We start from the raw sequence: 22,458 nt of genomic DNA, 5'->3' as shown, positions 1-22,458 counted from the left end.
GCTTTCTCTCTCCCTATGGGCTAGTACCGCTGGGTCCTAATCTACCGGCAGCTACTCCTTAGCCAGCAGTGCGCTGTCTAGACTTGCGTGCTGGTAGCCTAAGAGCCGCCGGCACAACTGACTTGGCAGGCAAAGAGCCAGCCGAATTCAGATTGCAGGCCACTACACGGACTGGCAGGTCGCTGGCTGTTCTAGTAGGCCAACAGCCGGTGACATGCCGGCAGCCGGCAAGCTGCCGACAGTCGGGGAAACTGCCGACCGCCGTATATATATCTAGTTCGACACGGCGGTCTCCCGGTGGTCGGTGAACTGCCAGCCACCACCACAACTGACAATACATGGACTGAACTGTGCCCTGGTGCCAGCCTTGCCGGCAGCATGCCGGCCGGAACTGCTGTATATGAATATACAGTAGCCAGTATGTTTGCAATATAGATCATACTGTGAACAGAAAACTACAGTATATATTATACAGTAGCCTAATTTTTTCCAACATACTCTGTGTTGTCATGCGCAGCTGATTGTTGAGACCATATATTATAAAGAAGGGAAGTTCTTTCTATACAATAATAACTGATCAGTGATAACGATCCTCAATCTTAAACCGTTGGGAGCTAGATTAAGTTACACTTACTTAGGATAGAAATCTCCCGATGGGCTTTCCAAAATAGAATGACCCATGGCTTTAATTTACAGGGAGGTCACAGCAATTGGCTGAGCAGAAAACATATGTATGTGTTTTCCTATTTCATTTCTAGCTTATCTATCCTAAGCTATATGCAAAAAAAAAAAAAAACAACATAATAGTAATTATAATATTTGTATAGTTTATCCAGTGAGCTGAACCCCCGTATACTCATTTTATTTTCCTCTCTTTACAGGAGGACCATCCTAAGTGTAAGAGCGTCTTCTGCAACGTGCGCAGCAAGAACTTCTGCGGCCATGAGGTGTGCAGGACGCACTCACGCTGCTCCATCACCAAGGGACCTCTGAAATATTGGGACCCCCAGGTATGTAACAATTGTAAAACCTTGGTTACTGAGGCTTTCGATGACTCTCAGTCAGCGGAGTCAAGGGATGCAGCAAGGGAGAAGCTGCGTAGATGGGTCCGTGGTTTCCAAAAGAACACCACGGGGCCTTACCTTCCAAATGAAAGGATGCGGGCCTATCTTTTCCCTAGAGCATCTAAGGATGCTGTCATACCACAGCCTCGCCCAGAGATCCCTTGCGTCCAAATACCCATAGAGTCGGATGTCTCGGACGCGATGAAGGACATCCAACTAGACGACAGGATGTCAGAAGTGTCAGAAGACACTGAAAAGGACCTCCTTGCAGGAGGTCAAGAAGAGGAGTCGACTTTGGCTTCTGATACCGAGGAGGAAGAGGCCGAAACGGTTTCGGTTTTGTCGGTTCCTGCCCCAGAACCAGTACAGTACCCTCGACATCTGCTCCTCCATCGGATGACATAAGGCAGACTCTATCTTCCATTATGGCAATGATGGAGCAGATGCAGAAACAGAACGCTGAAAAGGAATCTGCATTGAGGTTGGAAATATGCCAACTTGGAACATCCCGTGGGTCTCACAAGAGACTCAACGTGAAGGAACTTCCTTTATGTTCGGATATGAACCCGTGGAGGCATGCGGAGTACATGCCCATGACAACCGGGAAGATTTATATCTCTGAGAAGCTGGGATCAGTCCCCATCGAGGATGTGGAATTCTGGCCCAGTTTCGAGTCTTATCCTGACTGCTTCGTCCGTCTGAAGACGGAGCCAGCATCAAAGGAAGAGACGGAGCCAAAAGAGGTCATAGTTTTTTACCATTCCAAAGCATAGGCTTTGTTGACTAGTACTTTGAAGGAGAGGGGCTTCACTAATTCAAAGGTGCCGGCTCTGAGTAAAAAACATCCTTCCTCTGTTGCTTCATCTACCCGGGCCTTTCCCTTCATGGGAAAAGGGTACAAGGCTGTATTGAAAGCAATAGAAACAGGGAAACCTTGCCCTACACTCGAGGAGTGTAGACCCTTATCCCTAGCTTTGCCTATGGACCAGAAGGACTGGAAGGAAGTACATCTTATCTTCTCAGTCGAGAAGTTGGAGGCAGATACTGCTGGACGCCAGTTCGGCGAGAACCTCCCTAAGTTGTCAGAGTTTCTCTTGCGCAAAGAGCAAGAGACTAAAGAAAGGCTTGCCACTTCTATGTCCTTCCAGACTACCTTGGAGACAATGGCAAGTGATCCTCAGAACCCGGATATGTTTATGGTTGTGGCCAAAACACATTTGGCTACTGTAACAAAAGACCTATATGGCTTTGTTAAAGCCAGAAGAGCTTGTAGGAAGTTCGTGTTCGCCTCGGCTGCGGTGAGACACGAACCCAGGAAGCTAATATCGTCTAGTATCTGGGGAAAGGACCTCTTCCCGACCGAAGTGGTCAAGGAAGTAGTCGACAAGGCCGCCACGGAGAATAGGAACCTTCTCCAAAAGTGGGGCTTGTCACAGAAAAGGAAGTCTTCCCCAGATGAGGGTCCCCAACCAAAAAGAGGCCAAGGTTGCCCTCTCGCCCCGCCAGACAACAAAAGCAACAACAACTTCCCGCGACCGCGGTGCCCCAGTTTGTGGTACAACCTCAACCCACCTACCAGTTAATACCCCAGCAAGTGGTGACACAGTCACCAGCATTTACTCCAGCCTTTGAGAGACAGTCTACTACCTTTCGGCCGAAAGGTAGAGGAACATTTAGAGATTCCTCTAGACGCCCCTCAAGAGGAAGAACAAATAGGGGAGAACGCGGTCAAGGAGGCAAGTCCTCTGGTCAACAACAGAAATGAGATGCTTCCGGTGGGAGGAAGACTATATTCGTTTCGGGATCGTTGGACCTTCGATCCCTGGCCCACAGCCTGATCAAGAACGGACTAGGCTGGAGCTGGAACACAGCTCCATCATCATTCCCTCAATTCTTCCAACACTCCACCCCCATTCTGGAAGAATAAATCCAAGAACTCATGAGCAAAAGAGTAATAAGGATGGCAAAGTCCATCAAATTCCAAGGAAGGCTGTTTTGTGTTCCCAAGAAGGACTCAGACAAACTCGAGTCATTCTGGACTCAACAAGTTCATAGTAAACTACAAGTTCAGGATGTTGACCCTTCAACACATAAGGACCCTGTTACCCAAAAAGGCATACACAGTCTCCATAGACATGGCAGATGCCTATTGGCATGTTCCAATCAATCGCCAACTTTCATCCTACCTAGGATTCAGGCTACGGAAGAAAAGTACGTCTTCAGAACCATGCCCTTCGGGCTAAACACAGCCCCAAGGATCTTCACGAAGCTTGCAAATGCAGTCGTTCATCAACTACGCCTAAAAGGTGTTCAGGTGGTAGCCTACCTGGACGATTGGCTGGTGTGGGCAGCATCCGAGACGGAATGCATGCAAGCCTCCAAGAAAGTGATCCAGTTCCTGGAATATCTGGGATTCAAGATCAACATCAAAAAGTCTCGCCTATCTCCAGCTCAGAAGTTTCAATGGTTTGTGAAAAACTGGTAAGAGAGGCTTTTTATGATCAAAAGTCCACTGAGTCAAGGGACGCAGCAAGGAAAATGCTGCGAAAATGGGTTAGAGGCTTCCAGAAGAATACTTCTGGCCCATACCTTCCTAACGAAAAGATAAGGGCTTGTCTTTTCCCTAGGGCATCTTCGGGTGCGGTTATTCCCCAGCCTCAGCCTGAGATTCCCTTGGTTCAGATTCCGGTTGAATCTGAGGTTTCGGATGCCTTAGAGAGCATCCAATTAGAGGACAACATGTCAGTTGTCTCAGAGAAGACTGAGAACAACCTCCTAGTGGAGGAATTGGATCAGGCGGATGACGTTCCACCTGAGACAGAAACCGAGAAAGCCGAAACAATTTCGGTATCATCGGCCACAGTGAATGAGCCGGTGCCTTCGACCTCTTCCACTGCACCCCAACTAGATTCTATCACGAGTACGTTGTACTCGTTGCTGTCCATGGTGCAGGACATTCAAAAGAAATCGTCCGAGAAGGAGACCTCTCTTCGGACTGAAATGCATCAGCTAGTTGCATCACGTTTGGCCCTGAAGAAGCTAAACGTTAAGGATCTCCCCGCCTACTCTGACGTTAACCCCTGGAGGTACGCAGAGCACATGCCTATGTCAGGGGGGAAGATCTTCCTCTCAGAAAAACTGGGCACTGTCCCAGTGGAGGAAATTGGGTTCTGGCCCAGCAAAGGGGCCTACCTGGATTGCTATGTCCGTCTTAAGACGGAACCGGCATCCAAAGAGGAAACAGAGCCGAAGGAAACTATTGTCCTTGAACTCTCTAAGGCTCAACCTTATATACCACCACCTTAAAGGAGAGGGCCTTTACTAGCTCTAAAGTGCCGGCTCTCAGCAAGAAGCACCCGTCCTTCATTGCTGACCCTAAACGTGCCTTTCCCTCTATGGACAAAGGGCTTAAGGCAGCCTTAAAGGCAGTTGAGGCAGGGATACCGTGCCGTACACTGGAGGAGTGTAGACCCTTCTACCTTGCCTTCCCATCAGACGATGCAGACTGGAAGAATGTACACAACACCTTCACAGTTGGGAAGCTGGAGGCAGATATTGTCGGACGACAGTTCGGCGAAGACCTCCCCAAGCTGTCGGATTTTCTCCTGCGTAGGGAACAGGAGACAAAAGAACGTATTGCTGCTTCCTTGTCTCTGCAGACTGGCCCGGAGACAATGACAAGCATCCCAGATACCCCGGACACGTACATGGTTTTCGCCAAATCCCACTTGGCGACAGTAACAAAAGACCTGTACAACTTTATTAAAGCCCGAAGGGCTTGCAGAGAGTTCGTGTTCGCCTCGGCTGCGGTGAGACACGAACCAAGGAAGCTGATAGCTTCTAACATCTGGGGAAAAGACCTCTTCCCAAGTGAAGTGGTCAAAGAGGTCGTGGACAAAGCCGCCACAGAGAATAGAAACCTTCTCTCTAAATGGGGCTTGTTCTCTAAAAGAAAATCTTTAGCTGATGAGGGTCCCCAGCCGAAGAATAGACCAAAACGACCTAAAGTGCCCTCTCGGCCTAAGCAACAGCAACAGCTTCCCGTGGCCACGGTGTCCCAGACGGTGGCACAACCACCCACCACCTTCCAACTGGTGCCCCAAACACTGGCGACTCAGTCACCAGTGTTCACCCCAGTATTTGAAAGGCAGTCTACGACCTTTCGGCCGAAGTCTCGAAGTTCCTCCAGACGCCCCTTCAGAGGTAGGGGCAACAAGGGTGGACGTGGCCAAGGAGGTAAATCCTCCACCCAGCACTCAAAGTGAGATGCTACCGGTAGGAGGGAGACTCTTCTTCTTCCGGGATCGTTGGACCTTCGATCCCTGGGCCCACAGCCTAATCAAGAACGGACTAGGGTGGAGTTGGAGCGCAACTCTACCAACCTTCCCTCAATTCTTCCAACACTCAACCCTCATATTGGAAGAATATGTTCAGGAACTCTTGAGCAAAAGAGTTATAAGGAAGATGAAGTCTGTCAGATTCCAAGGAAGGCTATTTTGTGTTCCGAAAAAGGACTCGGAAAAGCTCAGAGTAATTCTGGACTTGTCACCACTCAACAAGTTCATAGTGAACTACAAGTTCAAAATGCTGACGCTTCAACACATCAGGACCCTGTTGCCCAAAAGGGCATACACAGTCTCCATAGACATGACGGATGCGTACTGGCATGTTTCGATCAGCCGTCAAGTTTCCCCTACCTGGGATTCAAACTACAAAGAAGACAGTATGTTTTCAGAGCCATGCCCTTCTGACTGAACATAGCTCAAGGGTATTCACCAAGCTTGCGAATGCAGTCATTCATCAACTACGCCTAAAAGGAATCCAGGTGGTAGCCTACCTGGACGACTAGCTGGTGTGGGCAGCATCCGAAGAAGAGTGCAGGCAAGCCTCCAAGGAAGTGATCCAGTTCCTGGAACACTTGGGATTCAAGATCAACTTGGAAAAATCTCGACTGTCTCCAACTCAGAAGTTTCAGTGGCTGGGCATCCACTGGAACTTGCAGTCACACTGCCTTTCCATTCCATCAAAGAAAAGGAAAGAGATAGCAGGATCTGTCAAAAGCCTTCTTCGGTCCACAAGGATATCAAGAAGGCAACAGGAGAGAGTGTTGGGGTCTCTCCAGTTCGCCTCAGTGACAGATCCCGTATTGAGAGCACAATTAAAAGATGCATCAGGAGTCTGGAGAAAATACGCATCAAACGCTCGAAGAGATCTATAAAGACCGATACCAAATCGTCTGCGATCCCTACTCAAGCCATGGTCGGAGGCCAAAAACCTAAAGAACAAGGTTCCCTTACAACCACCTCCACCGTCAGTCACCGTTCACACGGATGCCTCGAAAGAGTGGTGGGGAGGTCACTCTCATCATCGGAAAGTCCAAGGAACCTGGTCTCCCCTCTTCAAAACCTTCCACATCAATTTCCTGGAAGCCATGGCAGTTTTTCTTTCCCTAAAGAAACTGAAACTCCGCTGCTCAATCCACATCCGTCTGGTTCTAGACAGCGAAGTCATAATGAGATGCCTAAACCGACAGGGCTCGAGATTGCCTCACATAAATCAAGTGATACTAGCCATCCTCCGCCTAGCAGAGAAGAAGAGATGGCACTTGTCAGCAGTCCACCTTCAAGGGTTCCGCAATGTGACAGCGGACGCTCTATCCAGAACCAAACCGATAGAGTTAGAATGGTCCCTAGATGCAAGATCGTTCTCCTTCATCTTACGCAAAGTCCCAGGACTGCAGATAGACCTCTTCGCAACGAGCGACAACAAGAAGCTACCCCAGTATGTAGCCCCGTAGGAGGATCCTCTAGCGGAAGCAATGGATGCGATGTCCTTAGATTGGAACGGATGGTCCAAGATCTACCTATTCCCTCCAACCAACCTTCTGCTGAAAGTCCTCGACAAACTGAGATCCTTTCGGGGGACAGCAGCAATAGTGGCCCACAAGTGGCCCAACAGCGTTTGGTTCCCCCTGGTAACGGAACTACGCCTGAAACTGATCCCGTTGCCGGACCCAGTTCTGACTCAGCAAGTGCAGAAATTGACTGTCTCAGCTTCATCAGTGAAAACCCAGAACCTTCATCTCATGATTTTCTCGCCTTAGCGGTCAAGAAACGGTTTGGGATTTCTAGGGACAGTATTAACTTCCTAGAAGAATACAAGTCAAAGTCAACAAGAAGACAATATGAGTCTTCCTGGAAGAAGTGGGTGGCCTTCGTCAAGGCAAAGAAACCTAAGGAGATTTCTACGGACTTCTGTTTGTCCTTCTTCATCCATCTTCATGAACAAGGTTTAGCAGCCAATACGATTACTACATGTAAATCCGCCCTGGCCAGACCAATGCTTTACGCCTTCCAGGTAGACTTTTCCAACGAAATCTTCAACAAGATCCCTAAAGCCTGCACTAAACTTTGGCCCGCAGCTCCTCCTAAGCCCATTTCATGGTCTCTGGACAAAGTTCTTCATTCAGCATCAACCCTGAACAACGAGGATTGCTCGCTGAAAGACTTGACTCAGAAGGTGATATTCTTATTTGCACTAGCCTCGGGAGCCAGAGTTAGCGAAATAGTGGCCCTCTTGAGGGATGATGGCCACATTCAGTTCACAGACAATGGAGAACTGAACCTCTTTCCGGACCCGACGTTTCTCGCCAAGAACGAGCTGCCCACTAAGAGATGGGGTCCCTGGAGAATCTGCCCTCTGAAGGAAGAAGCATCCCTCTGCCCAGTGGAGTGCCTAAAGGTCTATCTTCGTAGAACTTCAGGCTTTAAGGGAGGTTAGCTTTTCAGGGGAGAGACTTCCGGTTCAACATTATGAAACAGATAAGGGCGAAAATCACCTACTTTATTCGCAGAGCGGATCCAGACAGTACACCCGCAGGTCATGATCCGAGAAAAGTTGCCTCGTCTCTGAATTTCTTCCAAACGATGTCGTTTGAAAGCCTTCGTGCTTATACTGGATGGAAGTCCTCGAGGGTCTTTTTCAAGCACTACGCGAAGCAATTACAAGAAATTAAATTTCATGTGGTGGCAGCTGGCAGTGTAATAAAACCTGCTGTTTGATTACTGCGAAGAACAGTGCACTATTCGGGACTTATAGTGAAGGGTGTACATGATAGACTCGTAAGGCATATCATGTTGAGTTTTGTGTTTAAGTGATAACACTATAGACTGTTCTCCCTACACAGGTGACATTAAGCATAATAGACTGACACAAGTGCCAGGCATTCTTATATGCACAGTGTTCCTAGTAACAACAGAATGTATAGTGAAATTTTTATATTTCCCTTAGAGTGGCTAATGTTTTCCTTTTCAGGTAAACCCTATTTATTCCTGTTATTACTGTTTATGTTTTTATGCAGAATTATTCAGCATACATTGTAATTGAATACAACCATGATTTCTATTTTTGTAATAAACAATAGAATGAATCTTTGCGTCTCTTTCGCCCCAAATATTTCAGTGTATGTATAAGTCAGAGCATCCTTGACTCTTTTGATATTCAAGTAAATATCGGAACTAAGATTCATATTGTTCCAGGCAAACAGGTAAGATCTTACTGTACTAGACTGTTCATTTTACTGTTTAAGGTTTTCTACACATATATAAACCTGTCCGTCTCTTTATCGACAGACCCAGGAGGTACAGTAACCTGCCCAGACCAATACCATCCTAGTAGAAACTAAGCTTTACATATATGATGACACTAATATACAAACTGTTTGCTAGATTGTTCCTTGAACTCATAATCCTCGGGTTTTTTCCTTGAGTCTACCTAGACTTTTCCCTGTAGGGGGCAGGAAGCACTGACATATTTCATGATCAGCTGATTGATGTATAACGGTAACATCAAGTGTCTCTAGGTCTAAAGACCAAAGAGGAAAGATTTAGCTTGAGATGAACGGCACTATTGAAAATCCACAGATACATTAATGCTCTGGTACACTTCCATCACGACGACATGGCCTGAGCCCAAAAAACCGATTTTGAGCGAAGCGAAAAATCTATTTTTGGGTGAGGTAGCCATGTCATCCTGATGGACCCACCCTCTTTTGGGACAAAAGGATAATGAATCCCTCCCTATGGTACTGTATCTGCAACACCTACAAAGCTACAAAGAATGACTTGGTGGCGCCTCGCGGTGGCGGATTGGCGCACTATTTGCAGAGCAGCAGGGAGCGTCGAGAGCGATGTCTCTTTAACTACTCTCCTTATTCTTGCCTCTCTTTCCCCTCGAAGTGAAAGCTCTATTGGGGGTGTAGATAGCCATGAGACGTGTCAAGAATACGTCCTCTGATATTACGAGATATCCCTTCGTAAAATTTTAAGGGATATTCGCTCCAGGAGTTAGAATTCTGGATACCTTTGGTAAATTCTCTGGGATATATCACTGTAGTCAAATATACCTAGGAAGCTACCTTTGAAGGAACTTCCATCACGACCACATAGCCTGAGCCCAAAAATCTATTTTTGCGTGAGATAGCCATGTCGCCCTGATGGAACCGCCCTCCTTTTCATGAAAAGGGCTTCACAGGACCCCTCCCGAAAGTACTGTATCTGTAGCACCTCGCCTAACGCTACAAGGAATAAACATGGCAGCGATGATGACGTCATCTAGAGACTCAAAACAGTAGCGGAGGAGTGGTACCTTAATGGCTCTCCTTCGTTTTTGCCACTTTAACCCCCTCGATGCGTAAACGCTATTCGGGGTGAAGATAGCTATGTGCTATGTGGCATGTCAAGAATACATCCTCTGATATTATGCGATATCCCTAAAAGGTAAAGTTAGGGATATTCGCGCCAGGAGTTAGAATTCTGGAGACCTTAAGGTAAATTCTCTGGGAATATCACTGTAGTCAAATATACCCTAGGAAGCTACTTGAAGGAACTTTCCATCAGGACGACTTGGCTATCTCATCCAAAAATAGATTTTTCGCTTCTCTCAAAATCCGTTATATAAAATAGCCAGTATCCCACCACCCTATATCCAAAGAGAAACGCTTGCAAAAACTGAAAAGAATAGACGAATTAGTGACCCTAGGCATCCAGTCCACAATCATGAGGAAGCAAGGCGAAGACTGAAATCCCCCCAAAGCTTCGCAACAGTCGATGGACTAGAACCAATCCGGACAGCTGCTCACAGGCTAGGGAAGTGACAGGAAAGTGACCAATGGACACCCATTGAGGCATTGCCCAACCCAAATGAAAGCCTACCCAACAGAGCAAGTCTCACCAGGAAGGACTCAGTAACCCTAAACAGAGGAAGGGTAAAAGTGAGCAAAATTGGAGATAACTGCCACAAATTGGGATTAGCTACCAACTCTGAATGCCCATGAGGGCTACACCACAAACAATGGAACACATCCTATGAGGGTGCCCAGTGGATCCTCATTGCTCAGATCAAGACCTCAGAGATGCAAACAACAACACCCTCCTGTGGGTTTGACATTGATGCAATGAGGAGTGTGTGAATCTGCAATATGAACATCAGGGGTTTTTCATCAAAATAAATGGAAATTTTGTGATAGAATTTGTATACATGCCCACCCTTCTCCCCCAATGACTAGTAATGTCAAAGAGATAGGATATTAGTTGTAACTTTGTGGCTGAAATGGGTTGCCAATAACCACCAGTTGTCACCTTGGTGGGTGAGAAAATGGGATTTTTTGGGGGGAGAGGGTAATGTCAATTTGGGGTCATCTTCAAAGGACAAAGCAATACAAACAACAGGTGAGGATAGAAATAAATTTTGTCATTAAAATTCAATTGTTGTATTCATATTTTCTCTTATACAATTTTTTCTTTTATGGTTAGTGTAATATTGGTTTTGCAAACATTGATTTTCCACATTCTTACTGCCATTCCAGTCTTCCTACTTTGATAATTTGAAGACCTTTTATTCTGCTGTAATTATGTTGTTATTTTTATTATTAATTGGTCTGGACATGTATGTACTGTAGCTTTCAAAGGTCTTGCTGTCTTTCCAAACAATAATGGGCTCATTGGTGGTCCATGATGTAGCAAAGTTTCCAACAGTTATGTTCAGGATAAAGGAAGTACTGTGCTGCATTATGAATTATAACCTTATATTTTTATTAGCCTTGAATGAGAATGTTATTGTGTTTTCAGGAAAAAGAGAGAAATTAGTAAACAAATTGTTGCGGAAGGCATTCAGGAAAGACAAAAATTAACTGATGTTCATGACAAGAAAAAGACCGAATTAGAGAAGCAACATGAGGAGGTTCGTAATCAATTTGAAGAGGAGAAACAAAGGGTGAGTATAATTATCTTATTTTTTAATTAAACAGCTAAATAATTTAGACAAAGCATTTATAACTCAAAATAAATTTCATATACTGTATTGTGATGAAAATGGAAAAGAAAGCTGCCCACAATAAATTTTCTATAGATGTGATAAGTAAACCATTGTAAACCAGACTTTTAACTCAGAACGTAAATTAGCCATCTTGTTTACGGAAACATGCCTATGAACAAATAATTTCTAAACCAAGAAGAAAGTAAAACCTCTCTCATCCTTGAGTGCGTATTCACAGTAAGTTAGATAGGTCTGGACTGTCAAGCTGTTTACCCATTATGTGGTAAGTTTTTGACAGGAATGTGGGAGATTAAGAGACAGGAGAGATTGGAGAAATCGGGGGGAGGTCCTCTCCATCACATCATGTTGGAGTTATTGATTAGTTTGTGTACAGTGATGCCTCGCAACACAAAATTAATTGGTTCCGTAAGGGCTTTCGTGAAGTGATTTTTTCTTGTAGCGAGTCGCCTTTTACATGTAAATAGCCTAATTTGTTCCCCACCCTAGAAAAACACCACATTAAATTATTATAAAAATGATATTCGGCCCTAAATGTACTAAATATATGAAAAATACTGTATTTTGATCATTTAATAATAAATTAACATTAATATTCTGAAAAAGAAGTGTTTGATTAGAGCAATCAGTAAAAATAAAGTAACTAAAATGTGGATCCTTACCTTTGGAGTGAGGCGATGTCTGAGAGCAAAGTAGCGAAGTATGGGGCGGTAGAGGAGGATGAAAACGGCAGAAAACGTTCACGTACAAGTGGCAGAAAATGTAAACACTTAACTTTACAAAACAGATTTATAAATGACAGAAAACATTAACACTTAGTTTTAGGAAACGCATCTACAAATGGCAGGAATTATTAACACAACTTTACAATAAACTTAAAATAAAATTTATTTTTTTTTCCTTTTCTATTCTTTTTTTTCACTTTGTTTTCTATTTTCTAAATTTAATTACGCTACGTAATTTTTTCATCACTGCCACTTTTCTTTCGTTTTTTAGCTGCCGTGGTTAGAAAGTGCATGAAAATTCTCGAGTTGGATTTACTCTTTTTTTTTCATTGTCACAAGAGGGAGGCGGGTGGAGTTAGCTTAGAGAGGGTTGCCTTACAAGAAAGGTTAGTATTCCTTTTCAATTTACTACGTTTGCAACCGTACACCGTTAAGCCTTGCCCCCCATGCCAGGAGAATGATCTATTAGAAAATTCTAGAAGTATTAAGTCAATATAATGTACATAGGCCTTAGGAATACATAAGCAGTAGAAGAGACCCAGCCTATCCTTTCGAAAGAGCCAAATTTCGCCTGGCCTATCTCCTCTCTCAAGTGTGTGTTCTCTCAAACGTGAATACGTTTTTACCCAACGTATATCTCGTATAGTGTTACTCAAAGAATCTTGTTTCTACCTGCTTCTTAAAATTTTCCTGAAATAACTCAGGCAAACTTCATTACAGTACTCAAGCGCACGACCTGTGAGAATTTTTTCTGGGTGTCTCTTTTCTATGAGGGTCACCATTTTAAAGTAGCCTTCTAGGCCCTCTTTAATTTCTGCCGTTATCAGTGGGTCATCATCCCCCCCCCCCCCCCCCCGCTGTACTCTTCCTGAACGACGTTCACTCGCATGGCCTCCAACTCCTTCAGGTCATCCGTCGTAAGTTCCTCTTGGTGCTCCTCGATAAGCTCATCAGTGTCGGCCTCATCAACTTCCAGACCCATGGACTTCCCGAGTGTAATGATCTCGGCAACTTCAGATTGAGCATCAGGTTCAGGATCGTCAAAATTTTCGGAATCGTCTTCAGTTTTGTCTGCGTGGAAGCCCTCAAAATCTTGTGCGGAGATGGCATCAGGCCACAGCTTCTTCCAAGCAGAGTTCAAGGTGTGCCTCGAAACCTAATGCCAAGCTTGATTGATCATTTTGAGGCCTATGGCAATATCAAAATGCTCCTACGAAAATTGACGAAGGGTGAGGTTTGTGCTGTCAATGATTTTGAAACATCTCTTGAAGAGATATTTCATGTAGAGTTTCTTAAAGTTGGAAATCACTTGTTGGTACATGGGCTGGAGGAGAGGGTTGGTGTTCGGTGGAGGATAGAGAATCTTGATGAAGGAATATTGTGGTGCAATATCTTCATGGAGGGAAGGAGGGTTAGCAGGGGCATTGTCCAGTACCAGCAAGCATTTCATAGGGAGGCGCTTCACTTCCAAATGCTTTTTCACAGTTGGGCCAAAACAAATATTTATCCACTCGATAAACAATTGTCTTGTTACACAGGCTTTTCCATTAGCCCTCCACAATATGTTTAGATGTTTCTTAGTGACTTTGTGGGTCTTGAAGGCTCGAGGAGTATCGGATACACCAGCAGGGGTTTCATCTGGCAATCCCCACTGGCATTTGCGCAGAGTGCAAGGGTAAGCCTATCCTTCATAGGCTTATGCCCAGGTAGCCTCTTTTCTTCTGCCGTGATGTACGTTCGACGAGGCATTTTTTTTCCAAAAAAAGCCCAGTCTCGTCGTAATTGAAGACTTGCTGGGGACTGTAGCCTTCCTGGACAGTCAACTGGTCGAATGCCTTAACAAAGGTTTCGGCCGCTTTCGTGTCTGAGCTTGCAGCCTCCCCATGACGCACCAGCGAAGGAATGCCTGAACGTCTCTTAAATTGTTCAAATCACCCACGAGAAGCCTTGAACTCTGGGGGTTCTTGCTTCCATGTTCCTTCTTCTGCGTCGGCTTCGGCCTGAGTATGCACGAGATCACCGAAAATGGCGCTGGCTTTTTGGCAGATTATCGCTTCGGTTATAGTGTCTCTAGCCATTTCTTTGTCCTTTATCCAGACAAGCAGCAGTCTCTCCATCTCATCATGGAGGTGGCTCCTCTTGCTGAAGAAAACAGTCATGCCCTTAGAAGGTGTTGCTGCTTTGATAGCTTAATTCTGCTTCAGGATCGTTCCTAACATAGATGGATTTCAGCCATATTCCTTCACAAGCACACTTAACCGCATGCCGGCCTCGTATTTCTTGATTATTTCCATCTTCATCTCCATGGAAAGCATCATCCTCTTTCCCTTAACATCAGCAACTTTCTTGGGACCCATGGCTAATGATGTATCGTAGGATCACACACGATAACAGTACGTACAGTAAAATTGTTACATAAGCGAAATCACAAACACTAAGTCAAAACGTACGATACCACTGCCGGAATGAAAAGACAGGAACGCCAGTGCGTAGGTGCACGATGGGATACAGTACAGTAGATGTCGACAAATAGGAGAGCAGGATCTCATGGTGGTAACTAGCATCCAAGTAGGGAGATAACCAATGGGAACGCAGGAGGATGGTAGCGAGTTTACGGGCTTGCAGCGTTCAAATTTTAAAATCCGTCCTGGATACGGTTGGGCTCCCGCTCCGTACTGCCTTTCGTTGTCCGAAACATTTTTCGTGATCAGAGTCATAAAATTCTTTGCATATCCTTTCGAGAATTGAAAATTTTGGAAGCCTATTCTTTCGTAGCTGGAAGTTTGACTGTATTTTAATAGATTTTCTAATAAACCTCATAGTCTAATTTCAAAATAGATAGCCATCCCCTTTTTTTCATTAAACCAATGAGGTCAATGTTGGGGAAAAATAGTTACTGAGTGAAATAAAAGTCCTTATGCTTTACCACATTCATCAAGGGCAGATAATGATGAACATAGGAGTCTCTTTGGTAGAGATTTATTTGGTGTTCTTGTGAAAAAGCCATGAATGTTAGGTTGATCTTTGGGAAAAGCCTCATATTTCAAGTTGCTAAAGAAAAATTCAAAGTTAGGAAACTGGAATAATTGGGTTATCTAGACAAAAAACTGTATCTAGATATGTTTCTTTTCAATCATAGTTCTTGTTAAAGTGAGAATTTAATGGTTCCTTCAGCTTATTGGAAGAGCACAATTTCTTAGGGCCTCCATTAGAACTGTGATAGGGAGGAAAAGCATACCTTGCCATGTATCCTATGGTTTCATGAATACAGTAGGGTCCCCAATTATGCGAGAATTTGGTCAATCCACGGCCTCGCAGGGCTGGAAAATTGAAACACATGATGGGAATAACTTCATTATTGCCAAGGCAAACAGCAACTTATTTTGTCAAACTCTAACTACCCAATTTTATTATTTTCTTTGTACTATACTGTATTTTTTGTAATATGAAATTGTTCTTATGAATAAATAGAACATTAAAAGGTTTTTAATATTTTGAAAAAGATTAAAATCACACCCAGGATGGGTATTAAAGGAATTTTGACGAAGGAAAAATCTATTTCCGGGCGAGGGACCTGTGTCGCCCAGTGAAATGCTCCTTAAAGCACCATTTCTAAGGTATAAATAGTGCTAAAAATACCAGAGAAAAAGTTGCATGAAATGCCAGGAATAAACCCAGCTCGCTCAGAGTGTCGGTATAGTAACTGGGGCGTGTTAGAACCACTACCAGAGGTCCCTTACCAATTAGTCCTCTCCTTCCTCAATATCCCCCGATACTACGAGGTGCCGTTCTGCACCCAACTACTGCCCTCTACTACGACTTACCCCCCTCCACCCCTACCGCTACCCATGCTTCTACCCTCATTCCTACTAGCACCCCAAGCTTGGACCAGCCTAGGGTGAGGAAAAGAGGGGTTGAGTTCACTGGGCGGCACAGGTCCCTCGCCCAGAAATAGATTTTTCCCTCATCAAAATCTCTTTTCTGGGCTCGACCTGTGTCGCTCCGTGAAATAGTAACAGAGAATTGGTCCCCTAAGCTGGAAATACACAACAAGGGAAGGAACTGAAATAAGATAGAATAATGAAAAAAAGACAGTTTAATAAAATAAGATAGAATAATGAAAAAAAGAGAGTTTAATAACAAAACTTAAACTACGAATCTCTTAAAGTACAATACTCAATCAGATACCCAAAATTAAAAGATAAAAATTTGGCAAAAACTCTTAACAAACAAAGATCATGATATGTACGATTATAAGGAAAAATACATAAATAAAATATATACATCATAACCATGGGGTAGGGTGGAAACCAAATACATGACAAAGAAATATATACATCAAAACCTTGGGGTAGGGTGGAAACCAAATGAATGACAAAGGTACGGTAGGGAGAGTAGGCAAGGCAGCAGATGGCCCGCTCCTTATAAGGAGACAAGGCACTAAAACAAAAGAAGATAAGAAGGTAGGACCTAGTTATAAAGGTTCCGCTATATATGGAGGAACTACGTTCCCTGCTGCCACTGTTGCAAACTTAAGGGCTTCCAAAGATTTCATATATTGGCGCTTGAAGACTGCTGTTGATTTCCAGCCTGTGTACCTTTTTATTTCTTCAAAATTCATGTGATGGGAATAATTAACTGATGTTGCCACTGCTCGGATATCATGGGCATGTGGGACCGAAGCAGGATTGGCTTGTTTAATAAAATACAGAATATGCTGCCTAATTCCTTTCAAGGAAATGGTTCTGCCATGTTCACGAATAAACAAGGGGCCTGAAGATATATTAGCAGTTCTACTCAAATAAGCTTTCAGAGTGTTAACAGGGCACAAGGAGAGATCCTGAGAAAGTGGAACAATCCTCCACGGGGTCCATCTATTCTGTGGATCCTCATTCTTTGCTAAGAATCGTCTATCTGGAGAAAGTAAGACTTCACCTGAAGAAAGAAAGTCAATGTGACCCAGCTCTCTAGATAATGCCGAAATTTCAGATATCCTTGCACCTGAAGCTAAGCTAACCAAGAATAACGTTTTCCTAAGAATCGTTATATAAAAACATGAGTCATTATCAGTATCGGAAGCCTAAATTAATTTAAGAAGATCATTTAAGAACCAAGAAACCACTTGTGGATGAGTTGCTGGTTTTAGCCTAGCACAAGCTTTGGGGATAGAAGAAAAATACGAATCCATAAGATCAATATTGAACCCGAACTGAAATATTTTCTTCAAACCGGACTTAATCGTTATAATAGTACTGGCTGCTAGTCCCCCTGCAAACAAAGTTCTGAAAAAGGTAACCGCCAGATTGGCAGTCATCACCTGAACATGAGTCTTTCAAAAACTTTGCTAACTTCTTAACAGCAGAATCAGATTGCCGAAGGGTGGAATCCCTCTTGTCCGACTCCAGAAACAATGTGTTAAGAGGATCAATATCAGCATCCTTTTATGCCGCAAATTTCATGAAGTCCATAAAGTTAGGGCACTCAGAATTCTTGAGGAAACTGACACATTGCGAGTTTGTACTGTCTGCGTTAATTTCGGGTTGGGGATCCGCCGAGGACGGAGTCCCAATTCCGCCAAGAGAGGAAACCAGTTGCTTTTTGGCCAATTGGGGGCCACTAGAGCAATCCGTCCCTTGAAAGTCCTGAGTCTGTCGAGAACCTTCATCAGCATGTTTATAGGAGGAAACATAGGCCAGAGGGTCCAGGTTGGGGGCTACATAACATTGAATCTTGTGATTTAAATCTGTGGCGAGTAGATCCACTTGAAGACCCGGAACTTTCTGGCAAATCCAACAGAATGACTCTTGGCCCAGGGACCATTCCGATTCCAGCGGGGTCGTTCGTGAAAGTGCATCGGCGACGACATTCCTGACGCCCGCCAGGTGAGTTGCTGACAAATGCCAATGGTTCCTTGTTGCCAATGAAAATATTGCAATCATCACCTGATTTATATGACCTGATTTGGAACCTCCCCTGTTGATGCAGTGAACTATCACCGCGCTGTCTAGAATTAGTCTGTTACCTGTATGTTGATTCTTTGACGGGGAGAGCCATTTCAAAGTCAAGAACACTGCCATGGCCTCTAGAATATTGATGTGAAACTGACAGAAAGTCACTGACCACAAACCCTGGACCTTTTCGAATGGGGAGTAACCTTCCCAACCGCTTAGGGAGGCGTCTGTATGGAAAACCAATGCCGGCGGAGGGAATTGAAGAGGTACCGACTTTGCCAAGTTCTTGACCTTCGTCCAAGGGAGAAGTCTTTTCCTTAGGATAGACGGAATCCGAGAAACCTTGTCTCGACTCTGATTGTTTGCCCTGGACCTCCAAACCTGATTGATGTCCTTTAGTTTGGCTTTCAGCAGAACGTCTGTGACAGTAGCAAATTGGAGTGAACCTAGGACCCGTTGCTGATTTCTACAAGATGTTACTTTGTCCTTGAGAAATCTTTTTGTGTTCCTTGCTATCTCGTTCCTCTTCCTTGGAAGGATCGACAGTTTGTGGGTGATCAGATTCTAATGTAGACCCAACCCCTGGAAGCATGACGCCGGAACCAGACGGGACTTTTTGAAATTTACTCGGAACCCTAAGTGTTCCAGGAACTTTATTACTTTGCCCGTCGCCTCGCGACACTCCTTGTCGTTGTTGGCCCAAATAAGCCAATCGTCTTGATAGGCAACCAACCGTATTCCCTGAGTTCTCAACTCCTGTACCACCGTCTCTGCCAACTTTGTGAATATTCTGGGAGCGATATTGAGACCGAACGGCATCAACCTGAAGGTGTATGCCCGTTTGCCTAGCTTGAATCCCAGAAAAAGACGAAAATGTCGCGCTATCGGAACATGATGAAAAGCATCTGTAAGATCTATAGAGGTGGTGACGGCCCCACGGGGAAGTAAAGTCCGTACCTGCGAGACGGTCAGCATATAGAACTTGTCGCATTGAATGAATGTACAGTAGGGCCCCGCCATACGATATTAATCCGTTCTGGAGTTGGTATCGTATGGTGAAAATGTCGTATGGCGGGCAATAGAATAGTTAATGCATGAAAAACCCCTGGTAAAAACATTGAAAATTAAAATGTAACAAAATACAATACAGTAGTATAGTAAGCACTGTACTACAGTATACTTATATATAATATACATGTACAGTACTGTACAGTATATAATTGAATAACATTATGAATAAAAATTATATACTGTACTGTACAGTACTGTAAAGGAAAAATTAGATCTTATTTACCTTTGGAGTGACGTGACTTGAGCTGGTAGTGGCTGGAGGCAGAGGGGGGAGTAGACAGTAGATATAAAAATGTATCAATGCTAATTATGTTATGTACACTTAATAATAAATTTATTCTTACTAATAAACACTTAAAATTAAAAATGCTTTTTTTTATTATTTTTTGCCCTTTGAAATTTTTTTTTATGATTTTTTTTTTTAGAACTTAAAAAATTACTCTTTTTTAGCTTTTTTGATAGAATCACTATTATTGTCTTTGCTTTCTGACATTTCTCTTTTGGAGAAATATCTATCCAAAGAAGCCTGTTTCTGACGATTCCTCAACATATTCCTAAAATGACTCATACACTTATCATTAACACTGCATAAGACGACTTGTGTGAAGTTTTTCTGGGTGTTTCTTTTCAATGAAACTCATAAGGTTTTCATACCAACCGATAGCTTCCCTTATTTCTGACTATGTCGTTTCTTCAGTCTCCCCTTTGTCCTCGCCTCCACTAGAGTTGTGCTCTTCTTGAATGATCGTCAACTGCATTGCCTCTAACTCCTTTAAGTCTTCAGTCGTAAGCTCCTCCCTGTGCCCCTCGATGAGGTTATGGACGTCAGCCTCATCAACAACAAGCCCCATGGACCTCCCGATTGAAATTATTTCCTCAACATCACCCTCAGGGGCAGGATCATCAACGGCCTCGTCTTCGGTTGAGGGATCGAAACCTTCAAAGTCTCGTTCTGCTACAACAGCTGGCCACAGTTTCTTCTATGAGGAGTTCAAGGTGCGCCGTGAAACCTCATTCCAAGCTGTGTCGATCATCTTCAGGCATTGAACGATGTCAAAATGCCCCCTCCAAAATTCACAGAGTGCTTTGTCACTTCGAAGCATCTTTTGAACAGATGCTTTGTGTAAAGCTTCTTGAACTTGGCAATCACTTGCTGGTCCATAGGCTGGAGGAGAGGGGTGGTGTTTGGTGGCAGATAGAGAACCTTAATGAAGGAGAAGTCAGGATGATTGATGTCCTCGAGGCCAGGAGGGTGAGCAGGGGCATTGTCCAGCACCAGAAGACATTTCAGAGGAAGATCGTTCTCTTCTAAATAGTTCTTGACAGCAGGACCAAAGCAGACGTTTATCCACTCAATAAATATGGTCCTCGTGACCCAGGCCTTAGCATTAGACTTCCAAAATACCGAGAGCCTCTCCTTCGTGATATTTTGTGCCTTGAAGGCACAAGGATTTTCTGAGTGGTATACCAGTACGGGCTTAACTTTTAAGTCCCCACTGGCATTTGCACAAAATGCGAGCGTTAGTCTGTCCTTCATTGGTTTATGGCCAGGAAGTTTCCTTTCTTCAGCTGTGATATATGTATGGCGGGGCATTTTCTTCCAGAAAAGGCCAGTTTCATCGCAGTTAAAAACTTACTGAGGAATGTAGCCTTCTCTGGAAATTACGTTCTCAAACTTCTTGAGGAATAATTCTGCTGATTTCTTGTCAGAACTGGCCGCCTCTCCATGCCTGACGACTGAGTAAATACCAATCCTCTTCCTAAACCGATCAAACCACCCATGAGAAGCCTTAAACTCTTGGGGGGCTTGCTGCGACGTTCCTTCGCCGCTGCCGTCTCTCTGGGCTTCCACGAGATCAGCAAAGATGGCGCTCGCCTTGTGCGAAATTACCGATTGCGTGAGTGTATCACCAGCGATTTCCTTCTCTTTAATCCACAGAAGAAGGAGTCTCTCCATCTCATCGTTGATTGAGGTCCTTCCACTGGCAAGGACAGTCATGCCTTTAGAAGACTTGCTTGCTTTAATGGCTTCCTTATTCTTGATAATTGTACCAATCGTAGATTGGTTATGGACGTACGTATTAGTGAGGGTAACGATGCGCATGCCTTCTTCATATTTCTTTATGATCTCCAGCTTCGTTTCCATAGTTATCATCTTCTTACTTCTGCCTTTAACATCACTAGCAATCTTGGGACCCATGGCTAACGAATTAAAGTTATAATTAAGCACTAAAATGCACAAAAAATATGGCAAGCACTCACACGAGATCAAGTCTTTACGAAACGCACTCGAGATTCTGAACTGAGTGCGTGTATGACAAAGAGAGAGAGAGGCAGCATCTCTCTCAAGCATTGTGGGAGGATTTTCGGCCAATAGCGTATCGGCATCTTAGTGACGCCGTGACGCCGACCAATAGCAGATCAGCTGCTTCTTAGTGACGTTTGCAGTGACGTATGAGCGTGGTGGTAAGCTACTGACTCGCACAGTCGTACGCGTAGAAACCGACAAATTTGAGTTTCGGAATTCGATGCGGTAAGGTGGGGAAAATGTTGTAACGAGGGGACAAAAAAAAAATCGTATTCCACACCGTAATGTGAAAAAAACGTAAGCTGGGGATGCCGTATGCCAGGGGTCTACTGTATTCAGGTGAGATAGATCTAAGATGACTCTTCGCTTGTCGTAGTCTTTCTTTGGCACGCTGAATAAGCGACCTTGAAACTTTAAATGCTTTACAGTACTTCCTGTATTGCATTTTTGAGAAGGAGATCTTGTGCGAAAAGTGGGAGATCTGCTGTTGGACCCTGATAAAAACTGACCGGTGGAGGGGGCCCTTGATTCAAACTCCACCCTAGGCCCTTTGATACTATGCTGTGTGCCCATTTGTTGAATGTCCAACAGCTCCGGAAAAGGTATAGCCTCCCACCTACCTGAGGAGTCTCATTGGTACGCAGAAGGTCTGCTACCACGGTTCCCTCGGAATCCTCTGCCCCTCCCGGAAACCCGACCGCCTCCTCTGTGGCGAAAGGGTCCCCTAGACCTACCCCCTCTCGCCTGCCTATTATACCCGCGAGCCCGGCCTTGGGATTCAAAGGCAGGGTTATAAGCAGGCGAAGTAGAGAACGAAATCGATGGTTGGGGTGGCTGGCTTACTAACACAAATTGTTGGGGCTGAGGTTTAGAGGCGGAAGGATGACGCACCTGGGGCACAGGCAGCACCTGCACCTAAGGTTGGACTTGAGAACCCTGGAAGGCGAGGAACCTTCTCGGCCTTTTCTTTCCTCATAACTGCGTCCCTCTGGGTTCAAATTTCCTCA

The 22,458-nt window shown here is 44.4% G+C and overlaps 1 protein-coding gene across 11 annotated transcripts in view; it reads left to right on the top strand.

Moving 5' to 3' along the window:
* Positions 1-22,458, top strand: part of Plc21C (Phospholipase C at 21C) — a 935,201-nt gene that overhangs the window by 889,689 nt on the left and 23,054 nt on the right. For all 11 annotated transcript variants that reach the window (XM_068375234.1, XM_068375236.1, XM_068375240.1 and 8 more), the window contains one exon: positions 11,192-11,336. In XM_068375234.1, the coding sequence (XP_068231335.1) occupies positions 11,192-11,336 (145 nt within the window). The remainder of the gene's footprint in view (positions 1-11,191; positions 11,337-22,458) is intronic.

This window comes from Palaemon carinicauda, chromosome 6 (assembly GCF_036898095.1).
Source record: "Palaemon carinicauda isolate YSFRI2023 chromosome 6, ASM3689809v2, whole genome shotgun sequence".
NCBI lineage: Eukaryota > Metazoa > Arthropoda > Malacostraca > Decapoda > Palaemonidae > Palaemon > Palaemon carinicauda.
Note: the sequence above shows the minus strand (reverse complement) of the source record. Positions and strands in the feature narration are given on the sequence as shown.